The 20,392-nt window shown below is 39.7% G+C and overlaps 1 protein-coding gene across 4 annotated transcripts; it reads left to right on the forward strand.

Annotated features, from left to right (window-relative positions):
* The first annotated feature begins 5,485 nt into the window (after positions 1-5,485).
* On the forward strand, positions 5,486-8,814 carry LOC137818353 (proteasome subunit alpha type-4). 4 transcript variants are annotated; one of them, XM_068621717.1, is made up of 2 exons: positions 5,486-5,679; positions 7,809-8,814. In XM_068621717.1, exon 2 carries the CDS (start codon positions 7,832-7,834, stop codon positions 8,582-8,584), a length of 753 nt encoding a protein of 250 aa, XP_068477818.1. In that variant the 5' UTR covers positions 5,486-5,679; positions 7,809-7,831; the 3' UTR covers positions 8,585-8,814. The 4 variants fall into 4 exon arrangements, with proteins under 4 accessions (XP_068477818.1, XP_068477819.1, XP_068477820.1 ...); XM_068621718.1 differs by having other exon boundaries at positions 5,519-5,679; positions 7,814-8,814; XM_068621719.1 differs by having other exon boundaries at positions 5,561-5,679; positions 7,592-8,814.
* Positions 8,815-20,392: the final 11,578 nt, after the last annotated feature.

The following is a 20,392-nucleotide window of genomic DNA, read 5'->3' on the forward strand; positions in this document are numbered from 1 at the left end:
TCCCAGCCCGCAGAGCTCGGGTAAGTCGTGTCCTCCTCTCTTGGTTTATTTTCGAACCTGCACCAAGGGAGATGAATGCGTCAGAGGCACCATGAAGCAAAACATGCACAAATAAAAAGCAATAAAGGCGAAATTTTCTAGGGCAGTGACTCATACATATATACTTTTCGAGAGTTCCAGCGTTGAACTCCAAGCTGATCAAGGTGGCGGAGTCAAAACTTCCCGCCTCAGCAAGAATCCGGCAAGCCACTTGGTCACTCGGAGCCAGCTTCTTGAAGGGTTTGGTTTTGAGGGCCCTCGCCTCTCTCACCCAGTACAGTGGAAAACCATCCAGAGTGGTGGGAACGAGGTCAGTGCAGCAGATCTTGAAGAACCGGCCTTTCCACCCGGTAAATGAGTTTTGGAAGGGGGTTAGGAGAACTCTCTCAGGAACGTTACTGAGAGTTACCCAGAGGTTGTGCCTTTGCCTCTTCACCTCAAAGAAGTGAAGAAAGAGGTTAACCGAGGGTGCACAACCCAGAAACCCGAAAAGGATGTCAAAGGCTTTGACAAAAGCCCAGCTGTTGGGGTATAACTGGGCCAGAGCCGCGTTAATCTCCGTCAGCAGTTCCTTCTCGAACCGGGAGAAGGGCAGGCGCACGCCGATGGTCTTGAAAACCACCTGGTAGAAGTAAAAGAAAGGGACCCCATCGTTGGCCCGTTCATCTCTGCATACCGGCTCCCCTAGAGTGCAAGGGAGCACTGCAATGTCGTCGTCGTGCCTCCTCGCGAAGGCACGGTGATCATAGGAGCATGAATCCCCTTTGTGTTCCCTTATGGCCCTGATGGAGAGTAAGCAGGAGCATTCGTCAAGAAGCTCCCTCGAAGCCCACGGATACAGGTCCTTGGGGTCGACCCTGGGGGGAGTAGCACAAGACGACATTCTTGAACAGACTCAGGAAGGTTTGAAGTTTTGGCAAAGGTAAACGCCGGTGGGAACAGACACTGGAAAAACTCTTCGTGAGAGGAGAAAGGGTGCAGTTAGGTTACGGAAGGCGCAGAAATGATGAGTGCAGTTTCAAAGTCTTGAAGAATTAAATATAGCGGTTAGAGCGTCAAACGATGCAAATGGAAGTATTGCAGTTAGAGCGCTAAACGACGCGAATGGATGCACCGCACGATTGAGCCACGTGGCAGAAGATGGAAGGATGGCCCTGGCACCCCTGGTTAAACTCAGAACACGTCGCATCGACAGAATGCCCAATGGTACGATGCGCCGTCGAAAGTGGGTCAGGGGCACAGTAGGAGTCAGGACCAAGTCGAATGACTGAACGTCCCATCAGCCATACAAGAAGCGCCACGAGGACCAAGTCGAATGAATGAACGTCCCATCAGCCATACAAGAAGCGCCACGTGGACCAAGTCGAATGACTGAACGTCCCATCAGCCATACTAGAAGCACCACGTGGATGGCACAGGCGAAACCTTGAGCTCTTCGCTGTCCTCAGGCGTCGACCAAGGCCAAGGTCAAAGTCAATGTCAAGGTGAAGATGACGCCCAAGGCGACGCTAGCATGAGACGTCCGAGGCGTCGCCCGGAAGGACGCAAAGGGCGACGCCAGCGAGAGACGTCAATCCAAATATCAGCAGGGCTGCCTCCCCGATAACCACAGGTAGGAAAGACTGTGGAGGGAGACGAAATCGAAGAGGGCAAAGTTAGTTACTGGCGTCGCCTCCCCGATACCCACAGGTAGGAAAGACTGTGGAGGGAGACGAGACTGCTAAACGCCAGCGAATCACTGGCAGGGTGTTCCCCGATACCTATGGGAAGGAAAGACCATAGAGGGAACGACCCCCCCCAGAGCACTCGGCGTTTTAGACATCCGGGGACGATACGACGTTGCTGTAGCAGGCCTCTCCTTAGGCGTGGGCGCCGGGTGTTAAGGATCAAGGAAAGGACCGTTTTGGTGTTAGAGACACCCCGTGGACGATACGGCTCCACTAGGTGAGCCTCTCCATGGGCATGGGCATTGACGCGTGACCTTTCCCGGGCATACAAGGCCGCCCAACGAAGTGAAAGAAACGGCTATAATACAAGCAAAACAACCGAGGCACGCGAAGGCAAAGAATGAGAATAAGATCACACAGGCAGAATTCTATGTCGCGAGGGCACGAAAGTAATCATACAAAATCCCAGAGTTGTAGCAAGAGTGCAGACGATTCAAAGAATTACAAGTTTATCAAAGAAGGTTAAAACAAGTATAAAGGAATGGGCTGATGATCGAGGGTGGCGGCTCAATCGTCCATCTCCAGAGGCACAACCTTTCCATCGACAATGTGGTGAGTGGAATCGCAGTTGGAAATGTCGATCCCCGGGTTCACGCAGACTGCTTGGGCTAGAGCTTCCTGGAATCCCTCCTCGAAAGTGCCCGCCATGTCCTGGATGAGGGCCTTTTTGTCCTTCTCTAGCTCCTCAATAGCGGCGTCCCCGGAAGCTACCTGCTTCTCCAAAGCTTCCTTTTCCACACGAAGCCGACTGACCTCGACCTGTAGTTTGTCGTAGTCAATCTGGAGAAGGCCCATAGCTTTGGCCTGGGTAGCCATTTCCCCCTCCATCCGCTCCATCTCTTCAGCCTGCTCACAACAACGGTCCTTCAAGTCCTTTTGAACTTCCGCGTCAGCTTCGACTAAGTCTTGAAGGCCCGTTAACTGAACTTGGAGGGCAACTTCCCGAGTATAAAAGTCAGCCTGGAACCCCATCGCCTCTGCCAGTTGCTTTTCAGCCTTTTCCTTGGCCTCTTGAGCCTGCTTCAGAGTGCTTTGGTATGCCTTGTTTTGGCATTCCAGGGTTTTCTTTTCCTCCTCCAGGGCAGTTACCTTTGTTTCCAAGGCCTGGAGGGTTTGAGCTTGCAGGACAGCATTTCTGGCCTGGGCGCGCCATTCAAGGGCCACCGCCAAGAAGGCTCCCAAGTAGAAAGGCATGCCCTCCTTCCTGTCGGTGCCCTCTAGCATAGTTCCGCCACTGAAGCCCCTCATCAGATGCATGATTGGAGGGGGGATGGCGATGAGATCGGGGGCGGCAGCGATGGGAGCAGGGGAAGCAGAGACTTCTGCCGGTGGCGGAAGCGGGGCAGATTCGGCGCCTTCGCCCCCTTCCTCTTGGAATGTTGTGGGGGGAAGTGAGGTCGCACTTGGAGGGTTATCCATGAAGGAGTTCCCTCCCTGGGGCGACGCCTCTGGCAGAAGGGGAACCCGCGCAGATTTCCTCCTCTTGAAGGGTGCCACACCTTCCGAGTCCTCATCATTCGATAAAATCTCCAAGACCCGTTTCCCTTTGTCAAGGGGGTCGGAGCCGGCGACGAGGCCATGGCTAGAGGAATGGCGGCGATGGGCAGAGGAGAGCCGGGAGTCTTAAGCGCCTCGGGGCCATGTGGAGATGACGGAGATGAGCCTAGGGGGGCTTCGGTGGTGATCGGTGGTGGCGGTGGCAGAGTTGGTGGGGGGATCGGATCAGCAGCGGGGGCGGAGGAGGTGCCCGCCTTGGCAGCACGAGCCTCCTTCATCGCTTTCGCCAGCATCATCCTTTTGGAGGCGTCCATCACCGATCCTACATCCAGATAGACCAAGCAGCAAAAATCAAGGACAAAGCAACTATACAAAATTACAAAGCGCATAGATGCGTGAGACGCAAGTAACATGGCACAAGGGAAAACAAGTGGAAGAGGCTGTGGGAACAAACATCCGGTAGCAAGGTGTTCACAACAAAAAGGATGAGGGGAGAGTTTCCTTACCAAAGTATGTGGTCAGGGCGTGAGCATTGTATTCGCTAGCAACAAGCTTCAATGTATCAAAAACGATCCCCAGCCCAGACAAGGCTTTGCTTACCTCCCTGTCAGCAGGAGATAGCTCTTCCAGGGCTTTGGCCCTAAGCAGCTTAGGGCGCTTCGTCCAATAAAGGGGGAAGCCGTCCAAGGCTGTGGGGTCGTGCTTGGCGTTGCACACTCTAAAGAATTTCCCTTTCCAGTTTTTGTAAGAGTTTTGGAAGAGGGAGAGGAGGATCCTGCCCGCGATCCCGGAAAAGCTTACCCAGAAGCTTTTCCCATGCTTCTTCACTTCGAAGAAATGCAGGAAAACGTCTACGGAGGGAAGGATGCCAGGTGCCCGCAGAGAATTTGAAAACCCCTTACAAATGCCCAGCTGTTGGGGTGGAGCTGGGTGGGGGCGGTATTAATTTCGGTGAGGAGTTCCCTTTCAAAGGGGGTGAATGGGAGACGCACCCCTACGCGTTTAAACACCGTCTGGTACATAAAGAAGAAAGGGTTCCCCTTTCTAGGTCTGTCGTCCACGCAGGCAGGTTCCCCAGGCCTGCCGGGACGGACGGATATGTGAGCGTCGTGAGTGCGGCAGAAAGCGTTAAAGTTATACAAGTGGGGATCCCCACGATGAGCTTCCAGGTCCTGGAAGGTAGTCAGGCTGGTACACTCGTTCAAGAGCTCGTCGGGGGCGCATGGGTAGTAGGCTTTGTAGTTGGACTTGGGGGTCTTGGGGGAGGAATCAGACTCCGCGTTCGTGCGCGTCATGGTGTGAATAAATAGCTGGAGAAAGAAAAGAGGAAAAAGGTTTTAACAAGTGTAGCCATGACAGGAAGGGGAGTGAACCCCAGGAAACACCACCCACGCGAGAAAACCCAGAAAGAAGGAGAAGGGAACGGAGAAGGAAGGAGAAGAGGAAGAACGCAGTAATGCATAAATGTCAACAGTCCCAGGCAGTTCAATAAATCATGCAATGCGACGAAAGGGAAGAGTCGTGGATGTGCGAAAATCATACCTTTGCTGTCAAAGTGAAGGCGGAAGGAGAGCACGGGAGGGAGAGAGCAGAAATTGCAGAGAAAGGGGTTGAAGGCGATGAACAGTGCAGAGACGCAGAGGGAATGAATGTAACAGTGGGGTGAGCGCGGGGTTTGGGGTAACTTGAACGTTACATTTGCAACCCAAGAGGCGCTAACTAGGAGCCGTGAGATCGTGCCATGTGTCAAAGGATTAAGCGCCCAAGGGAGTGCAAGGGTATCACTATTCTTCCACTTCCAAAACATTAAAATACTTAATTCCAAAACATTAAACATAAACATAAACATTAATTTAAAAACATTAAACATAAATATTATTGACATTCTTCCATTTCAATAACATTGAATGCCGCCTTAGAAAAACTTTCATCCATTTTTTTTTCTTGCGGGTTAGCGGGTTGAAAAAGTCAGCCCGCCCCGCGTTTTCTACCAGCGGGCCGCGGGCCGGCCCGCCCCTCTTTGCCATCCCTAATCTAAACTTATATAACAAAAATTATATAAATTTATAAAATATAAATTATATAATGTAAAATAACATAATTTTAGTTTTTTAATTAAAAAATGATAAAGAAAACAATTATAAAAATGCATCTCCTTTCTATTTTATATAGATGTTATATACCAATAAAAATGAGTTTTTCTTAAAGAAAACCCCTCTGCTAGGATTTCTTGTCTGATAAGTTTGTCTAACATCAAGAAAACAATAAAATAAAACTACAAAAGTAAAGTCGTAAGATTTCGTGTACAGAGGGAAATTGGAGTCTTCAACTCATCTTCCAACCTCACTCTCTGTCTTCTCTCTTGCCCTTTTGCTCTCTCTATCACTCACCACCTCCCCTTCACCACCGAGTTCGTGTGAGTTTTCCTTGTTTTTCTTCTTTCAATTCCAATTTAAATTTCCATCTGTCTTCTTTAATTCGATTGTGGAGTTCTCAAATAGGTTGAATAATTGGTTTCCTTTGATATTAGTTGAGTCTATGACTATTTTTTGTTACTCTGCACAGCAGGTTTGTTTGTGGGTAGTTTAAAACTTCGATCTTTGTGATTTCTGGAGATAGTTACATGTACCCTTTTCACTGAGATGTATAATTTTCTGAAACAGTTTATATTATTAGTTAATGTTGATATAAATGACTGTCTTTTTTTAATGTAAGACTGGGTTAGGATCAACCTCAAAATTGCATTTGTTTGATTTTCTTTTTTCTTTATGCTTTTCAAAATCTAATCCTTACCTTGCTGTGAGTTTGACAGGGCATTCAAACTGAAATAATCTTTTGCGTTATTTTTTGTCTATTACTCTGGTACTTTTGTTTATGAGCTGTGATACAAGATTTTGAAGTTTGATGTGTGATGTGTTCTTGGGTAGGTGTGCAATGTTAATGAACCTTAATATGATGATTAGTTCAGAAGATGTTAGTTGTTCACTCATTTTGGCCTTGACTTCTATGTTGTATTACAACTGAGTCATACTTTTTATCCTGAATGGAAGTTCAATTTGGCTCCTGCGGCTCAATGGGCAGGAAATATTATTTTTACTAAATTGGTATGGACATATCTTTAGGAACTTTATCTTTCCGGCTGATAAATAATTCAGAATAAATTTGCTTTAATTATTTAAGTCATTATGTGTGGATACCAACTCAACAACCAAAACTAATGCCTCTTGTGCATCATGCTAGTCTTTGAAAGTTTATCTCATAAGGAAATGCAGCTCTTAGTTTGTTTGTTGCTTTAAACTTGATGGTTTGTGCATCAGGTTTATGAACATCTTAGGGTGGGAAATGTTCCTTCTTTTATGCCTTTTTCCTTGCCCTCATCATATCTCTAACTTGCATAACTTTTCCATTAAAAAATGTCAAGGTTCTTATTGTTGTTGTGTTTCCATATTAAAGTTTCGTTTTGAAGTTTAGCATTTTACAACCTGTTCCTAGCCAGGAGTATAAAAGATATTTTGGAGGATACTGTTATGGTTTTCATATGGATTATTTCAACAGGCATACCAGTATTTTTATCGAATGTTTCCTAAACATTTTGGAAAAAGGAAGCCAATTATAGCGTAAATAATAGTGTATGTCAGAGCAGCTCTCTGTGATCGCCCGAACTTCCTATTCAATTGACAACTTAACTTAGTAAACCTCACAGTAGAACACAACTAGCAGGGTTACCTTGTCAGCTTCAAGAAATAATCACCCACAATTCCTTCCCTAATTGTATTATCATTTGTCAGCAGGAAATTTTACTTTATCCTTCTATTATTCTGTGTCTTGCGGCAAATAACTACATGTATAGGCACTAGAAACTTTATTTTGTAGATAATCTTGAGAAATTCAGCTGTGTAATAAACATGGAGCCGTCTAATTTATGTTGATTTTAGAGAAGAAAAAACTCATTTTTAAAGGTGAGATAAAGCCACAATAGCCTCAAATGTCACAACTGTTTTCATATTATCAATGGTCCAGGAGCATATTCGTATTATTTTGTGAATGTATCGTGTGTAATGAAAAAACTCCATTTTATACATGAAATTTGATATATTATCCTGATGTTCTGGTCTTTTACGTCCTTTTATTTTTCCCAATTGAGTCTGGGGGCTCTATATTTTTGGACATAAATCATGTGCTTGACACTTCTTTTTTCTTAGTGGTACTTATTCTCGTAATGAAGAGTAGGAATTTAGTGTTGTGTAAGCCTATATTGTCAATCTAATGATTTTTTTTCCTGTATAAACTAATGTATGCTAAAGAGGCTGTTGTTATTTTTAGGACAGTAAGAACTGATATTTGCCGAAAGAGCCAGAGGGTTGGTGGTAACTCAGGAGTTTAGATAATTCCATTGTTATACTCTCTTCAAAATTTATAATATTCAGATAAGCTTGTAGGGGTATATAGAGAAAGAAAAAAGTATTAGAATGTTTTCCTTTCTGCTTCAACCTAGGACATATGAGTTTAAATCCTTTCATTTTCCATGTTTGCTACTTTGCACAGGTCAGTACTAGTCAGAGATCAAAATGTCTCGAAGATATGATAGCCGAACAACAATCTTCTCTCCGGAAGGACGTCTTTACCAAGTGGAATATGCAATGGAAGCTATTGGGAATGCCGGTACTGCAATAGGGATCTTATCGAAAGATGGAGTTGTGTTGGTTGGTGAAAAAAAGGTCACATCCAAGCTGCTTCAAACCTCAACCTCCACTGAGAAAATGTACAAGATTGATGATCATGTTGCATGTGCTGTGGCTGGGATAATGTCTGATGCCAACATTCTAATCAATACTGCAAGGGTCCAAGCACAACGCTACACTTATGCTTATCAAGAGCCAATGCCAGTTGAGCAGCTAGTTCAGTCTCTCTGTGATACAAAGCAAGGTTACACCCAATTTGGTGGTCTTCGGCCATTTGGGGTCTCATTTCTGTTTGCAGGATGGGACAAAAACTATGGCTTTCAGCTTTACATGAGTGACCCTAGTGGAAATTATGGTGGCTGGAAAGCTGGAGCCATTGGGGCAAATAACCAGGCAGCACAATCAATTCTGAAACAGGACTACAAGGATGATATCACAAGAGAAGAAGCAGTTCAACTTGCATTGAAGGTTTTAAGTAAAACCATGGACAGCACAAGTCTGACTTCAGATAAGCTTGAACTTGCTGAGGTTTTTCTGTCACCCTCTGGTAAAGTAAAGTATGAAGTTTGCTCCGCAGAGTCCCTCACTAAGCTGTTGGTGAAGTTTGGTGTAACCCAACCTGCAACTGACACTGCCTAGTTCAATTATGCCCATCTTATTCATTTATGGTGCTTTTGGCATCAGATCTCAGCAATTGGGTCAAACATATTGCAAGCTTAAACATTTTGGATCTTGGTTGAGTTCCATTTGGTTAACCACCCTGTTTCCATGCTTGATACTTATTATTTGAATCAAAGTCTATGTAGGAGAACATTCACTTTTTAAATGTGTGTTTAGTTTATATTAATTTCAAAAATATTTCTGATGAAGTTGACAAATAGCGATCATTTTTCTAAAATAAGTTAAACCAAATGCCTATCGAGACTAGAGCTATTCATTTGAGAAAAGTGTTTACTTTATTATTTGCTTGCAATAATTAGTCAGTAGAGAGTAAATTATTTCAAGAGTAAGTATACATTCATTTTTGTCTAATATAATGGTTATAATATTAATTATTTATTTGCACCATTATATTAAAATAAAATTGATGATAAAGATGAAAAATGACTCTTAAAATTATTTTAAAATAAACTTGATACTTCTTTTTACAATATTGTATCTTTTTCGCTTTATTTCCAGTTTTTAAAGATTTGTATAAGAAATGTTGAAAATGGTTTTAGTTTCAAGTTTGGTTTTCTATTAATTTCTACGGAAACATTTTACATACACTCACTCTTTAGTGTACACCGTTTTACCTATGTTTACTGTACACCGTTTTAACACTATGACATGACTTTTTATGTTGAGTCACTTCTCATTTTTAAAGGGTAGTTTGTTTTCAATTTTTATTTTGCATAATTGATTATATTATTACATACAATTAATCATATATAAATTTTTATAGTTTTTTTCCGTAGTTCTGAAAAAAAATAATAACGTTTTTTTTATATATACAATTTGCATAGTTTTTTTCTTCTAAACTTTTTGTGATTTTTATTATGCGTTCTCTCTCAATCACATTATATCAGTACACTTAGGTCTTTTCAAACAAAGAGGTAATAAGACTTCAATTATGTTGTTTTACTCAATTACAGTCATCAGGACTTTTAGTTTTTTTTTTCTTAAACAAACATTGTTATAAGACTTTTTTTTTTAATTTATGTTGTTTTACTTTCTTTCATCAATTTTTCTCTTTTCAAAGTGTTCCATTTCTTTTTATCAGGAAAATGATGCATAGTACATGAATCTCTAATCCACACACACAAATATATATATATATATATATATATATATATATATTATTTATGATTATACTTCACAAATATTTAATAACTACTTTATCTTCCAAATATATCTAAAATACATTTTGTAATGTTTTGTTTGGATTAAGGAGTGAAATTAAGAGAGTTGATTTGAGATAATTTGAAGGAAAAATATGAAAAAGGTGATGGTCTTTGTATTAAGGTAAATAGAGTGAAAAGTGTAGGAAAAATTTATGAAATTTTGTGAGTGATGTGATGAATGTGATTGAAATTGTATTTTTTTAATTGATACAAATATAAGTTTACACATTTGCCCTTATATTTAAAAATTGTTGAAAAAATAATTTGACTGATTATTTGTGAATTATATTTATTTTGAATGAAAATATTATTCTCAGTAATTGAAAAATTATTTTCGGTACTGTGTTAGAGCTAACCTAGGAAAAAATATAAATGATGTAAAATTTTCAAACCATTTTTATGAATGCCAGAAACTTTATTTAGAAAAAAGTTGTAATTGTAGATTTTTTATTTGTGAATTATAGTTGTATGCAATTAAAAGATTATTTTCGATACTGTGTTAGAGCAGATTAATTTCGATATTGTGTTGGAGCTATAATTTGATAAAGGAAAAAATATTTATGAAATAAATATTAATGCAGTAAATTCTAATCTATTAAAGAAAAATTCATGGATAAAGTTCGTGCATAAGAAATATTAAACGCACACTACAAATGTATATAAAAAAGAAACATGAAATAAATAATAATAATAATAATGTTTCGAAAAATGATATGAATGATACATTAGAATATGTATCATTCAAAAGAGTCATGGAAGTCCTTAATTTGTTTTTGTATCTCGTCAATGCGGTCCATGTTGTCGAAATGTGTGTCGATGTTGTTGAAACGTCTGTTCATGTTGAGGTTCATAGTCTGAATGAATTCTTGCAACGCTTGGAATCCACTCAAATTTTGTGGTGATATTGTAGAGTGGTCTTGCATTGGGACCTGAGGCACATTGCCATAAACGTGTTCCTTTGGAATAGCTGGGTCGACGTCATCTTCATGATCTCCATCATCCTCCTGATCATCCTTTCCATGCTGCCACACACTATGTACCTGATGGATATTTAACTTTTTCATTGTCTTTTTCCAAAAAAGTGGCATCATCCGAGATTTATACATAATTGTAGGAATAAATCAATTTCACATGTTGTCATAAACTGTGAGATGAGCGTGTCGTATGACAGAGGCATGTTGTTGTCCTTGCATTTGACCATGTGTTGCATTATGTAATGTGGCCAATTAATCGGAATATTGTTATTTATTGCCAATATCATGAAAATATTTTCATGTTGCAATTGAGAATAATTACTGCGTCGAGGACAAAAAATGTGAACAAACGTGTAGTGAAGTAGTCTGTCATTCACTGACAGAACACCAACATTACTTAGATTATGAGCCTCCATCCCTAGCCTCAACATACTTGTTAATGTCGTGTCACGGTCGTAGTTTAGGTGCTCAAGAGGGGTTGCACCATTCAATTGAAGTCCTTAATAATTCAATTTAACCAACGACATCCAATTTGGAGGTTGACCTCCGAACAGGATACCATCATTTGTAATCCTAAGACTTGCATAAAAAACTTTGATCATAACGTCAAAGCATAAATATCTCAGTGTTAAAAATTGTTTCAGTCCTTGACGTTCCAAATATTTTGGAACTCAAACTTGACTTCATCAAAGAACCCAAGGTGCATGACCTTAGGGGGAATGATTGATCTGTGAGCAAAGCCCGTCCCAAACTCTAACATATAACATGTTGAAGATGGTTGCTGCCCCTTCAAGATTATGTTTGATGAAGACTTATATGTAGTGTTTGATGAAGACTTGTATGTACTTTTCATGTAATTTTGCTTTGCTTTAAGTGTGTCTCAGTTAGTGCTTAGAGGTTGTCTAAGAGTAGCTTTTTGCTGAGTAACTCACCTCATAACCACTGGCCATGTGATAAGAACAAGCATAAGTTTTCTTAAACTGTTTTTCACATGTTTTACACAAAAAACACGTTTACTGCATAAAAATAAATCTGTTCTTTTCTAAATAAACAGATTCATTTTCTTCACTGATGCCTTGGCTAAAGTCTTGTAAAAATTTGATTTTGTGCATCAGGTATTTTGACTAAGTCTTCTTCTTTTCAAAACGACTGAGTTTTAAATAGTTAAACTTTCTCTGTTTTCGTTTTGAAAAATAAATCTGTTCATCTGTAAATGAATAGATTCTTTTTACCTCTGGTGCCATGTCAAGCTTAAACGTTTTTCAATTTTATCTCAGCACCAGAATGGTTGACTAAGTCTCCTCACTTAACAAATTCTCTAACTGCTTTTGAAAATAAATCAGTTCATTTTATTTTCAATCTGTTCATTTTATAACAGCTTTAACTGTTTTTCAAAATTCTGTTATAAGCTGGCTTTCTATAAAATGCAAACTTGTTTCTGAGTTTAACAACGATTCAAACAGTTCATACATTTGCAAAAAACAAGTTTTGATAGTAGAGAGTTGAGTCTTTTCAAGGATTAGCATTTGTTCTTCAAAGATTTCAAAAATCACAAAGTGCTTGTTCTTGGTTTGGTTCCAAAAGCTTGGTGTGAGGTGCAGCTACTGTTCTAGCAATCTTGCCTACTGGTTTAAGGCTGATCTTTGTTACCTCAATCAGGTGTAGTCGTTTCACTTCTTATTACTTGTAATAGTTTGGTTGAATCCTCTTCTTGATAGGTGTTCTTGGAGAGTGGATGTGTGTGTGTGAGTGCTGAAATAGGTTTTTTCAGCAAGAGTACCTAAGTTCTTGTAGGTTTCAAGAACAGTGGGAAGTGTACTTGATTGTACTGTGTGTTAGTGAATTCCACCTGTTGTTGGTGAAGACTGGATGTAGCTCAGGTTGAGTGAACCAGTATAATTGCTTGTGTTCATTCTCTCTCTCTCTGCAATTTCGTTTCTGCATAATTGATAAAACAGCAAAGAAATAAATCTGTTCAATTGAAAATAAATCTGTTCTTTCTGGGCATTGTGCATACTGTTCTTGATTTCTGAAAAAGTGTTTGAATCTGATAAGAACATATATAATCTGCTAAAAACCATTGGAACAGATTGACTGTGATAGGCTGCTCAAGAAACTGTATATGCTATTGATTGAACCTTAAACAAATTGCTTAAAGTTGAAGCTTGCTGTTTTGTGATTCATTGTTCTTAATTTCTGGAAAATTTCTTGACATCAAGAAGAACACTCATAGTCTGTTAAAAGCCACTGGAACAGCTTGTTTGCAAAGGTCACTCAATTAACTAGCATGCTATCAATTGAACCTTAATCACTTGCTTGAAATTGAAGCTTGCTGTTTTGTGTTTCACTGCTTTTCAAATCTGATATTTGTGTGTGTGCTGCTGGAAATTCGCACTGCATAATCTTGTGATTAACCTTGCTGAATTAAAAGCTTTTCAAACAAAAACAGTGCTGAAATAAATCTGTTCATTTTTACATAAATCGATTTATTTTCTGTAAAACTGTGTAAAACACTGTTTCTGCGAGAAAGTTTTAAAAGGTCAATTCACCCCCCCTCTTGAACTTTGGCACTATTAAACCCAACAATTGGTATCAAGAGCTAGGACTTGTATTTTAATCAAGTTTGTTTGTAATAATGTCTGAGTTCAATGTGCTTTTTGCTGAAGGTTCTGCTGTTAATAGACCACCTATGTTTAATGGAATGAATTATGCATTTTGGAAAGTTAGAATGAGGATTTTCATGGAATCCATTGATGCATTAATTTGGGAAGCTGTGGTCAATGGACCTTATGTGCCAATGCAGGTTGTCAAGGATGAACAAGTGGAAAAGCCAAGATCAGAATGGAATGAGACCGAAAGGAGGAAGGCTCAACATGATCTTGTGGCCAAGAACATCATAACCTCTGCATTGACAATGGATGAGTTCTTCAGGATATCTCAATGTAAGTCAGCTAAGGAGATGTGGGAAGTCTTAGAAGTGACTCATGAGGGTACTGAAGATGTGAAAAGGTCAAGGAAACATGCACTCATCCAAGAATATGAGCTGTTCAGAATGCAACCCGAGGAGAGCATTGCTGATGTGCAGAAGAGATTCACCCACATTGTGAATCACCTCACTGGCTTGGGAAAAGAATTTGACAGAGAGGAGCTCAACACAAAGATATTGAAGTGCCTCGACAGAAGCTGGCAACCAAAGGTGACAGCTATCTCTGAAAGCCGTGATCTGTCAAAATTGGAAATTGCTGCACTGTTTGGAAAGCTGATGGAGCATGAGCTAGAGCTTAAAAGACTTAAAGAGCAGGAAACAACAGAGAGAAAACCCAAAGGTCTTGCACTGAAAGCAACTGAATTGGATGAGATCAAGGAAGAAAAAGAAGATGCCGAAGATGATGATACAATCAGCCTTCTTACAAAAAGATTCAGCAAATTCCTGAGGAAGAAAAGCAAAAATAGGAGCCAGCAGAAAAGAAGGTATCCTAAACCCAATGATTTAAATTCCTCTAAATATACTTGTTTTGGATGTGGCAAAACAGGGCATATCAAAACAGATTGTCCAGACAATCAAATTAAGGACAAATCTGCCAGCAAGAAATTTGAAAGGAACAAAGGAAGAAGAGCCTACATCTCATGGGAGGAAAATGAAGTATCCTCAACTAGCAGCTCTTCAACAGAAGATGAGGAGAACAATCTGTGTTTCATGATGAAGGATGAGGAGTCAAGCTCTGAATCAGTAAGTAATTTTTCTGCTGATTCTGATAACTATGATGATTTGCTTGTTGCCTTCAAGGAAACACATGATGAAGCCAATAGGCTAGCTGTAATATGCAATAAGCTGCAAAAGGTAAATAATGTGCTTGCACCTAAAGTAAAAACACTTGAGGAAGAATTGCATAAGGCCAAAACAGATTTGGTAAGCCTTGAACTGACTTGCTTGCATGCCTCTATTAAAAATTGTGAAAACTGCAAAAGATTGGAAAAACAAGTGGAATATTTGCTGAAAACCCTTTCCAATTTCACCAAGGGAAGAGAAAACCTTGAGTCTCTCCTTGGATCACAGAATGCTGTTTTCAATAAGAATGGACTTGGTTATACCCCTGGAAATACAACCAATGTCAAAAAGCTTTCAAGTTTTTTTGTTCCAGCAAAATCAGTTTTTTCAGCTTTTAACAGTGGCAAAAAGGCATCTCATGTAACCTGTTTTTACTGCATGAAATCTGGTCATACATCTAGGTCTTGCATTGCTAGAAAGCATCTTGTTCCTAAGAACTTAGCAAAATGGCTACCAAAGAGAAGGTTTTAATCTGTGCTGGACCCTATACTGAAAAGGGTACCATTTGTATATTTTTTTATTCTGTTTTGCAGATTGGAAGCAAGCTAAACCAGTGGTACTTGGACAGTGGCTGTTCCAAGCATATGACTGGAGATCTTACAAAGTTCACCAGCTTAAAGCTCAAAGCAGAAGGACATGTGACCTATGGTGATAATAACCGAGGGAGGATTTTGGGCAGAGGAACTGTTGGAACAAGGAATTCAACAACCATTGAGAATGTGCTGTATGTAGAAGGACTCAAGCATAGTCTTCTCAGCATAAGTCAGCTTTGTGACAAAGGATACAAAGTGAATTTTGAGTCAAGTGGCTGCACAATCTCAAGTAATTCATCTAGTAAGGCACTGTTTACTGGTAAGAGAGTGAATAACATTTACTTGTTGAATATCATGGAAACTAACTCTTCAAATGAGTGTTTGCTGTCCAGAAGTGATGAGTCTTGGTTGTGGCACAGGAGGTTAGCTCACATACACACAAATCACTTGAATAAATTGAAATCTAAAGATTTAGTTTCTGGTTTACCTAACATTAAATTTCAGGATAACAGGCTTTGTGATGCTTGTGTGAAAGGTAAACAAATCAAATCCTCTTTCAAGTTAAAGGATATTGTCTCTACAAAAAATCCATTGGATGTGTTGCATATGGACTTATTTGGTCCATCTAGAGTTGCTAGCTTGGCTGGAAATTTGTATGCTTTAGTTGTTGTGGATGATTACTCTAGATTTACTTGGACTCTATTTCTTGCACATAAACATGATGCTTATTCTGCTTTTAAGAGATTAGCAAAAATTCTGCAAAATGAAAATGGTTGCTGCATAAAATCTATTCGAAGTGATCATGGGGGAGAGTTTCAAAATGCTAAGTTTGAGAGGTTCTGTGAGAAGCATGGGATAGCACATACCTTTTCAGCCCCTAGGACACCCCAACAAAATGGTGTAGTTGAAAGGAAAAATAGATCACTAGAGGAATTTGCTAGAACTATGTTAAATGAATCTAAGCTTCCTAAGTACTTTTGGGCTGATGCTGTTTATACTGCTGGTTATGTCTTAAATAGGACCTTAATAAGACCAATTCTTAAGAAAACCCCATATGAATTGTATAAGGGCAGAAAACCTAGTGTGAGTCACCTTAGAGTATTTGGGTGTAAATGTTTTGTATTGAATAATGGCAAAGAAAATCTTGGTAAGTTTGATGCTAAATCTGATGAAGGTGTGCACATTGGTTATGCTTTGAATGGTCATGCATATAGAGTCTTCAATAAAAGGCTGCTTATAGTAGAAGAATCAATGCATGTTGTTTTTGATGAAACTGATCAAAGTATATCTAAAGCTGCTGATGAACCTGACAGTAACGAATTTAAATCTGTTTTAAATCAAAATGAATCGATTCATTTTGATACTGCTGATACACATACTGTACAAGAATCTACTGCAGCTGCAGGTTTGCCAAAAGAGTGAAAAACCCCAAGAGACTTAACCCTTGATAATGTCATTGGGAACATTGAGAAAGGAGTGTCAACTAGAAAATCCTTGAACAATTTCTGTGAAGCAATGGCTTTTGTATCTCAAGTTGAACCCAAGAATTTGAAGGAAGCTCTCAAGGACAGTAACTGGATTTTAGCTATGCAAGAGGAACTGAATCAGTTTGCTCTTAATGAGGTCTGGACTCTTGTTCCTAGAATACCTGAGATGAATGTAATTGGAACAAAATGGGTATTTAGAAACAAAATGGATGAGCATGGAGTGATCACCAGAAACAAGGCTAGGCTTGTAGCTAAAGGGTACAATCAAGAAGAAGGAATAGACTATGATGAGACATATGCACCAGTGGCTCGGTTAGAAGCTGTTAGACTGCTGCTTGCTTTCTCATGCATCAAAGGGTTCAAGCTATTTCAAATGGACGTGAAGAGTGCCTTTCTAAATGGCTATATAAATGAAGAGGTATTTGTCTCACAACCACCAGGTTTTGAAGACCATCAACATCCAGAATATGTGTTCAAACTCCAAAACGCCCTCTATGGACTCAAGCAAGCTCCTAGGCAATGGTATGAGAGGCTAAGTGATTTTCTAACCTCACAAGGCTATGACAGAGGCACATCAGATAAGACCTTCTTCATTAAGAAGAAAGGAGATGACTCAATTCTAGTCCAAGTATATGTGGATGACATCATTTTTGGATCAAACAATGGAGAATTGTGTGAAGCTTTCGTGAAAGTCATGAAGAGTGAGTTTGAAATGTCAATGATGGGTGAGTTGAACTATTTTCTAGGCTTGCAGGTCAAACAACTCAAGGATGGCATTTTCCTAAGTCAAGCCAAGTATTGCAAGGATCTGCTGAAGAAATTTGAAATGGACAAGTGTAAACCAATCAGCACACCCTTCTCAACAAGCTGCCATTTGGATCATGATGAAGCTGGAATTTCTGTTTATGAAACCAAATACAGAGGACTCATAGGATCACTGCTGTATCTTACTGCCAGCAGGCCAGATATAATGTTTGCAGTGTGCATGTGTGCAAGGTTTCAATCTGCTCCTAAAGAATCACACTACAATGCTGTCAAAAGAATTTTGAAGTATTTGCAAGGAACTAAAGAAGTTGGCTTGTGGTATCCAGGTAATATTTCATTAAGCTTAACTGGATATTCTGATTCAGATTTTGCAGGTTGCAAAATTGATAGGAAGAGCACAAGTGGAACCTGTCATTTGCTTGGATCAAGCTTGATCTCATGGCAATGCAAAAAGCAGGCTTGTGTAGCTCTTTCCACTGCTGAAGCAGAATACATTGCAGCAGGGAGTTGTTGTGCTCAAACTATATGGCTAAGACAACAATTGAATGATTTTGGTATCTTACTTAACCATATACCTCTGCTGTGTGATAATACAAGTGCAATCAACTTAACCAAAAATCCTGTCATGCATTCAAGAACCAAACACATTGAAATAAGGCATCATTTTCTAAGGGAACACATATCTAATGGAACATGTGATATTAAGTTCATTGGTACTGATTTACAACTTGCTGATTTGTTCACAAAACCATTAGCCAAAGATAGGTTTAATTTTCTGCTTAATGAATTGGGTATTATAAATGTCAATTGTACCTAGCAGTGAAAAATTAAATCTGTTTATTCGCAATTGAATGTGTTTATTTTCTGCACTAATATGCATTGATGACTAGGAAAGAGAAATTCTGATATTTGACTGCTTGACTGACTTAGTGGGCATTAACCTCTGTACCTTTGACGGTTTTGGTCATGGTTATGTAACCGATTTGATGGTTTGGGTGCTCAATAAGAATTTGAGTGTATGCATCGTGACCCTAAATATTTGGTGCATATTTTCAAAGATTCTCTGCACAAATTCAGAGCATAATATCTTCATGCATATCCACTCATAACTGCCATATCAATCCATTTATTCTGCTATAAATCTGTGTGAATACTTGCTACCCACATTGGCCATTCTCTTTCTATTCTCACCATTTGAAATCAAGAAAAGAATTCAGGTCCAAAACATGGCTTCGTCTTCAAGACAAAAACAGAAAAGCAAGGGAAAGCAAACCACTTCTCAAGGTGTGTTAGAAGGATGGTTCGCTGGAAATGAAGAAGGCATCAATGCCTACATTCATGAAACAAGCAGGAAGCAGATCAACATACCCAAGGTGCTGGATTTCAACTGGCTGAAATCTGAAAAATTGGTAGAAACAAGGGCTGTGTTGAAGCACCAGAAACTGAAAAAGATGCTGGAATTAACGGGTAATGTCTATCCTGACTTGGTTAAGGTGTTTTATACTAACCTCACATTGGATGGGAAGAATGTTGTCTCTTATGTGAAAGGGACAAAGATGAAGATCACAAGTGAGGTGTGGAATTCTGTGGCTGGAATAAAATATGCTGGACTGAAAGTAGGGAAAGGAAATACCAGTGGAATTTCAGAATTCAACAAGCTGCAATATTACAAAAGTTGCATGAGGAATCCTACAGAGAGCATAAACAGATTCCATGCAGGGCATTTGAACCTCACTCCACGTCTAGTTGCATACATCATAGCTTGGCAACTGATTCCTAGAGGGACAAACCATGCTGTCTTACATGAAGAGGATCTTATTCTCCTATATTGCATCATGAACCAGATTAAGGTAAACTGGGTGTTCATTGTCAACGAACACATGCTCAAGTCAAAAAGGTTGGCTGATTACAGATTTCCCTATGCTATTCTTGTTTCCAAATTAATTGATTACTTTGGTATTGATGTTACAAATGAGAAAAATGACCCTATCAAAGCTGTAAGTGAGATTGATACTTCAACTCTCACCAAAATGGGTTTTCACAAAATTGAAAACAAGTGGGTGGTCCTCAAGGAGAAGGACACTCAAGCAGAACATGAAGATGAGGATGAAGCTATTCCTATGGATGATGACTCACCTGCTGCCCAATCTGAACATGAGGAAGTTGCTGCAAATGCCATAGTTGCCTATCAAAGTCCAGAATACCGTGGAGAACCAATGTCTATGTTTGAGAGGCAAGTGCTGTACCGTCTTGATGTCATGTCTGCAGAACAAAGGGCACACTTTGAGGCTACTCATGCAAGGTTCCAACACCTTGATCATCAGATTGAAGGAGTTCAGGCACAGCTTGCAGAGCTTTACTACAAGGATCAGTAATTTTCTGTTTTTAATGCTTTCTTTATCCGTTTTCAAGTTTATGTAATGTTGAACAATTTGGTTTTCTGGTTCTGAACTATTATGATTGTGGTTTCTGCTTTATATCCCTTTATTCCCTATGCTTATTTGCTGTTTGATGAATCCAAAGGGGGAGAAAAATAGCTCACCATGCTAGGTGATGCTAGCTGAAACATGGAGTTGATTCTGCACCTTTAAACAAATTCTGCATGTTATGCAATATTGCTATTTTCTGGTTTAAAGTCTGGTGCAGTGCAGGTACTTAAAGCAACAATGCTATGAGGTTAGCTATGGGGATTTGTCTCCATCAAACAGGGGGAGATTGTTGAAGATGGTTGCTGCCCCTTCAAGATTATGTTTGATGAAGACTTATATGTAGTGTTTGATGAAGACTTGTATGTACTTTTCATGTAATTTTGCTTTGCTTTAAGTGTGTCTCAGTTAGTGCTTAGAGGTTGTCTAAGAGTAGCTTTTTGCTGAGTAACTCACCTCATAACCACTGGCCATGTGATAAGAACAAGCATAAGTTTTCTTAAACTGTTTTTCACATGTTTTACACAAAAAACACGTTTACTGCATAAAA

This window comes from Phaseolus vulgaris, chromosome 10, assembly GCF_000499845.2.
Source record: "Phaseolus vulgaris cultivar G19833 chromosome 10, P. vulgaris v2.0, whole genome shotgun sequence".
Classification (NCBI taxonomy): domain Eukaryota; kingdom Viridiplantae; phylum Streptophyta; class Magnoliopsida; order Fabales; family Fabaceae; genus Phaseolus; species Phaseolus vulgaris.

What these genes read in the sequence shown, in the direction of transcription:
- LOC137818353 (XM_068621717.1), top strand. Translation starts at nt 7,832, where the DNA reads ATGTCTCGAAGATATGATAGCCGAACAACAATCTTCTCTCCGGAAGGA.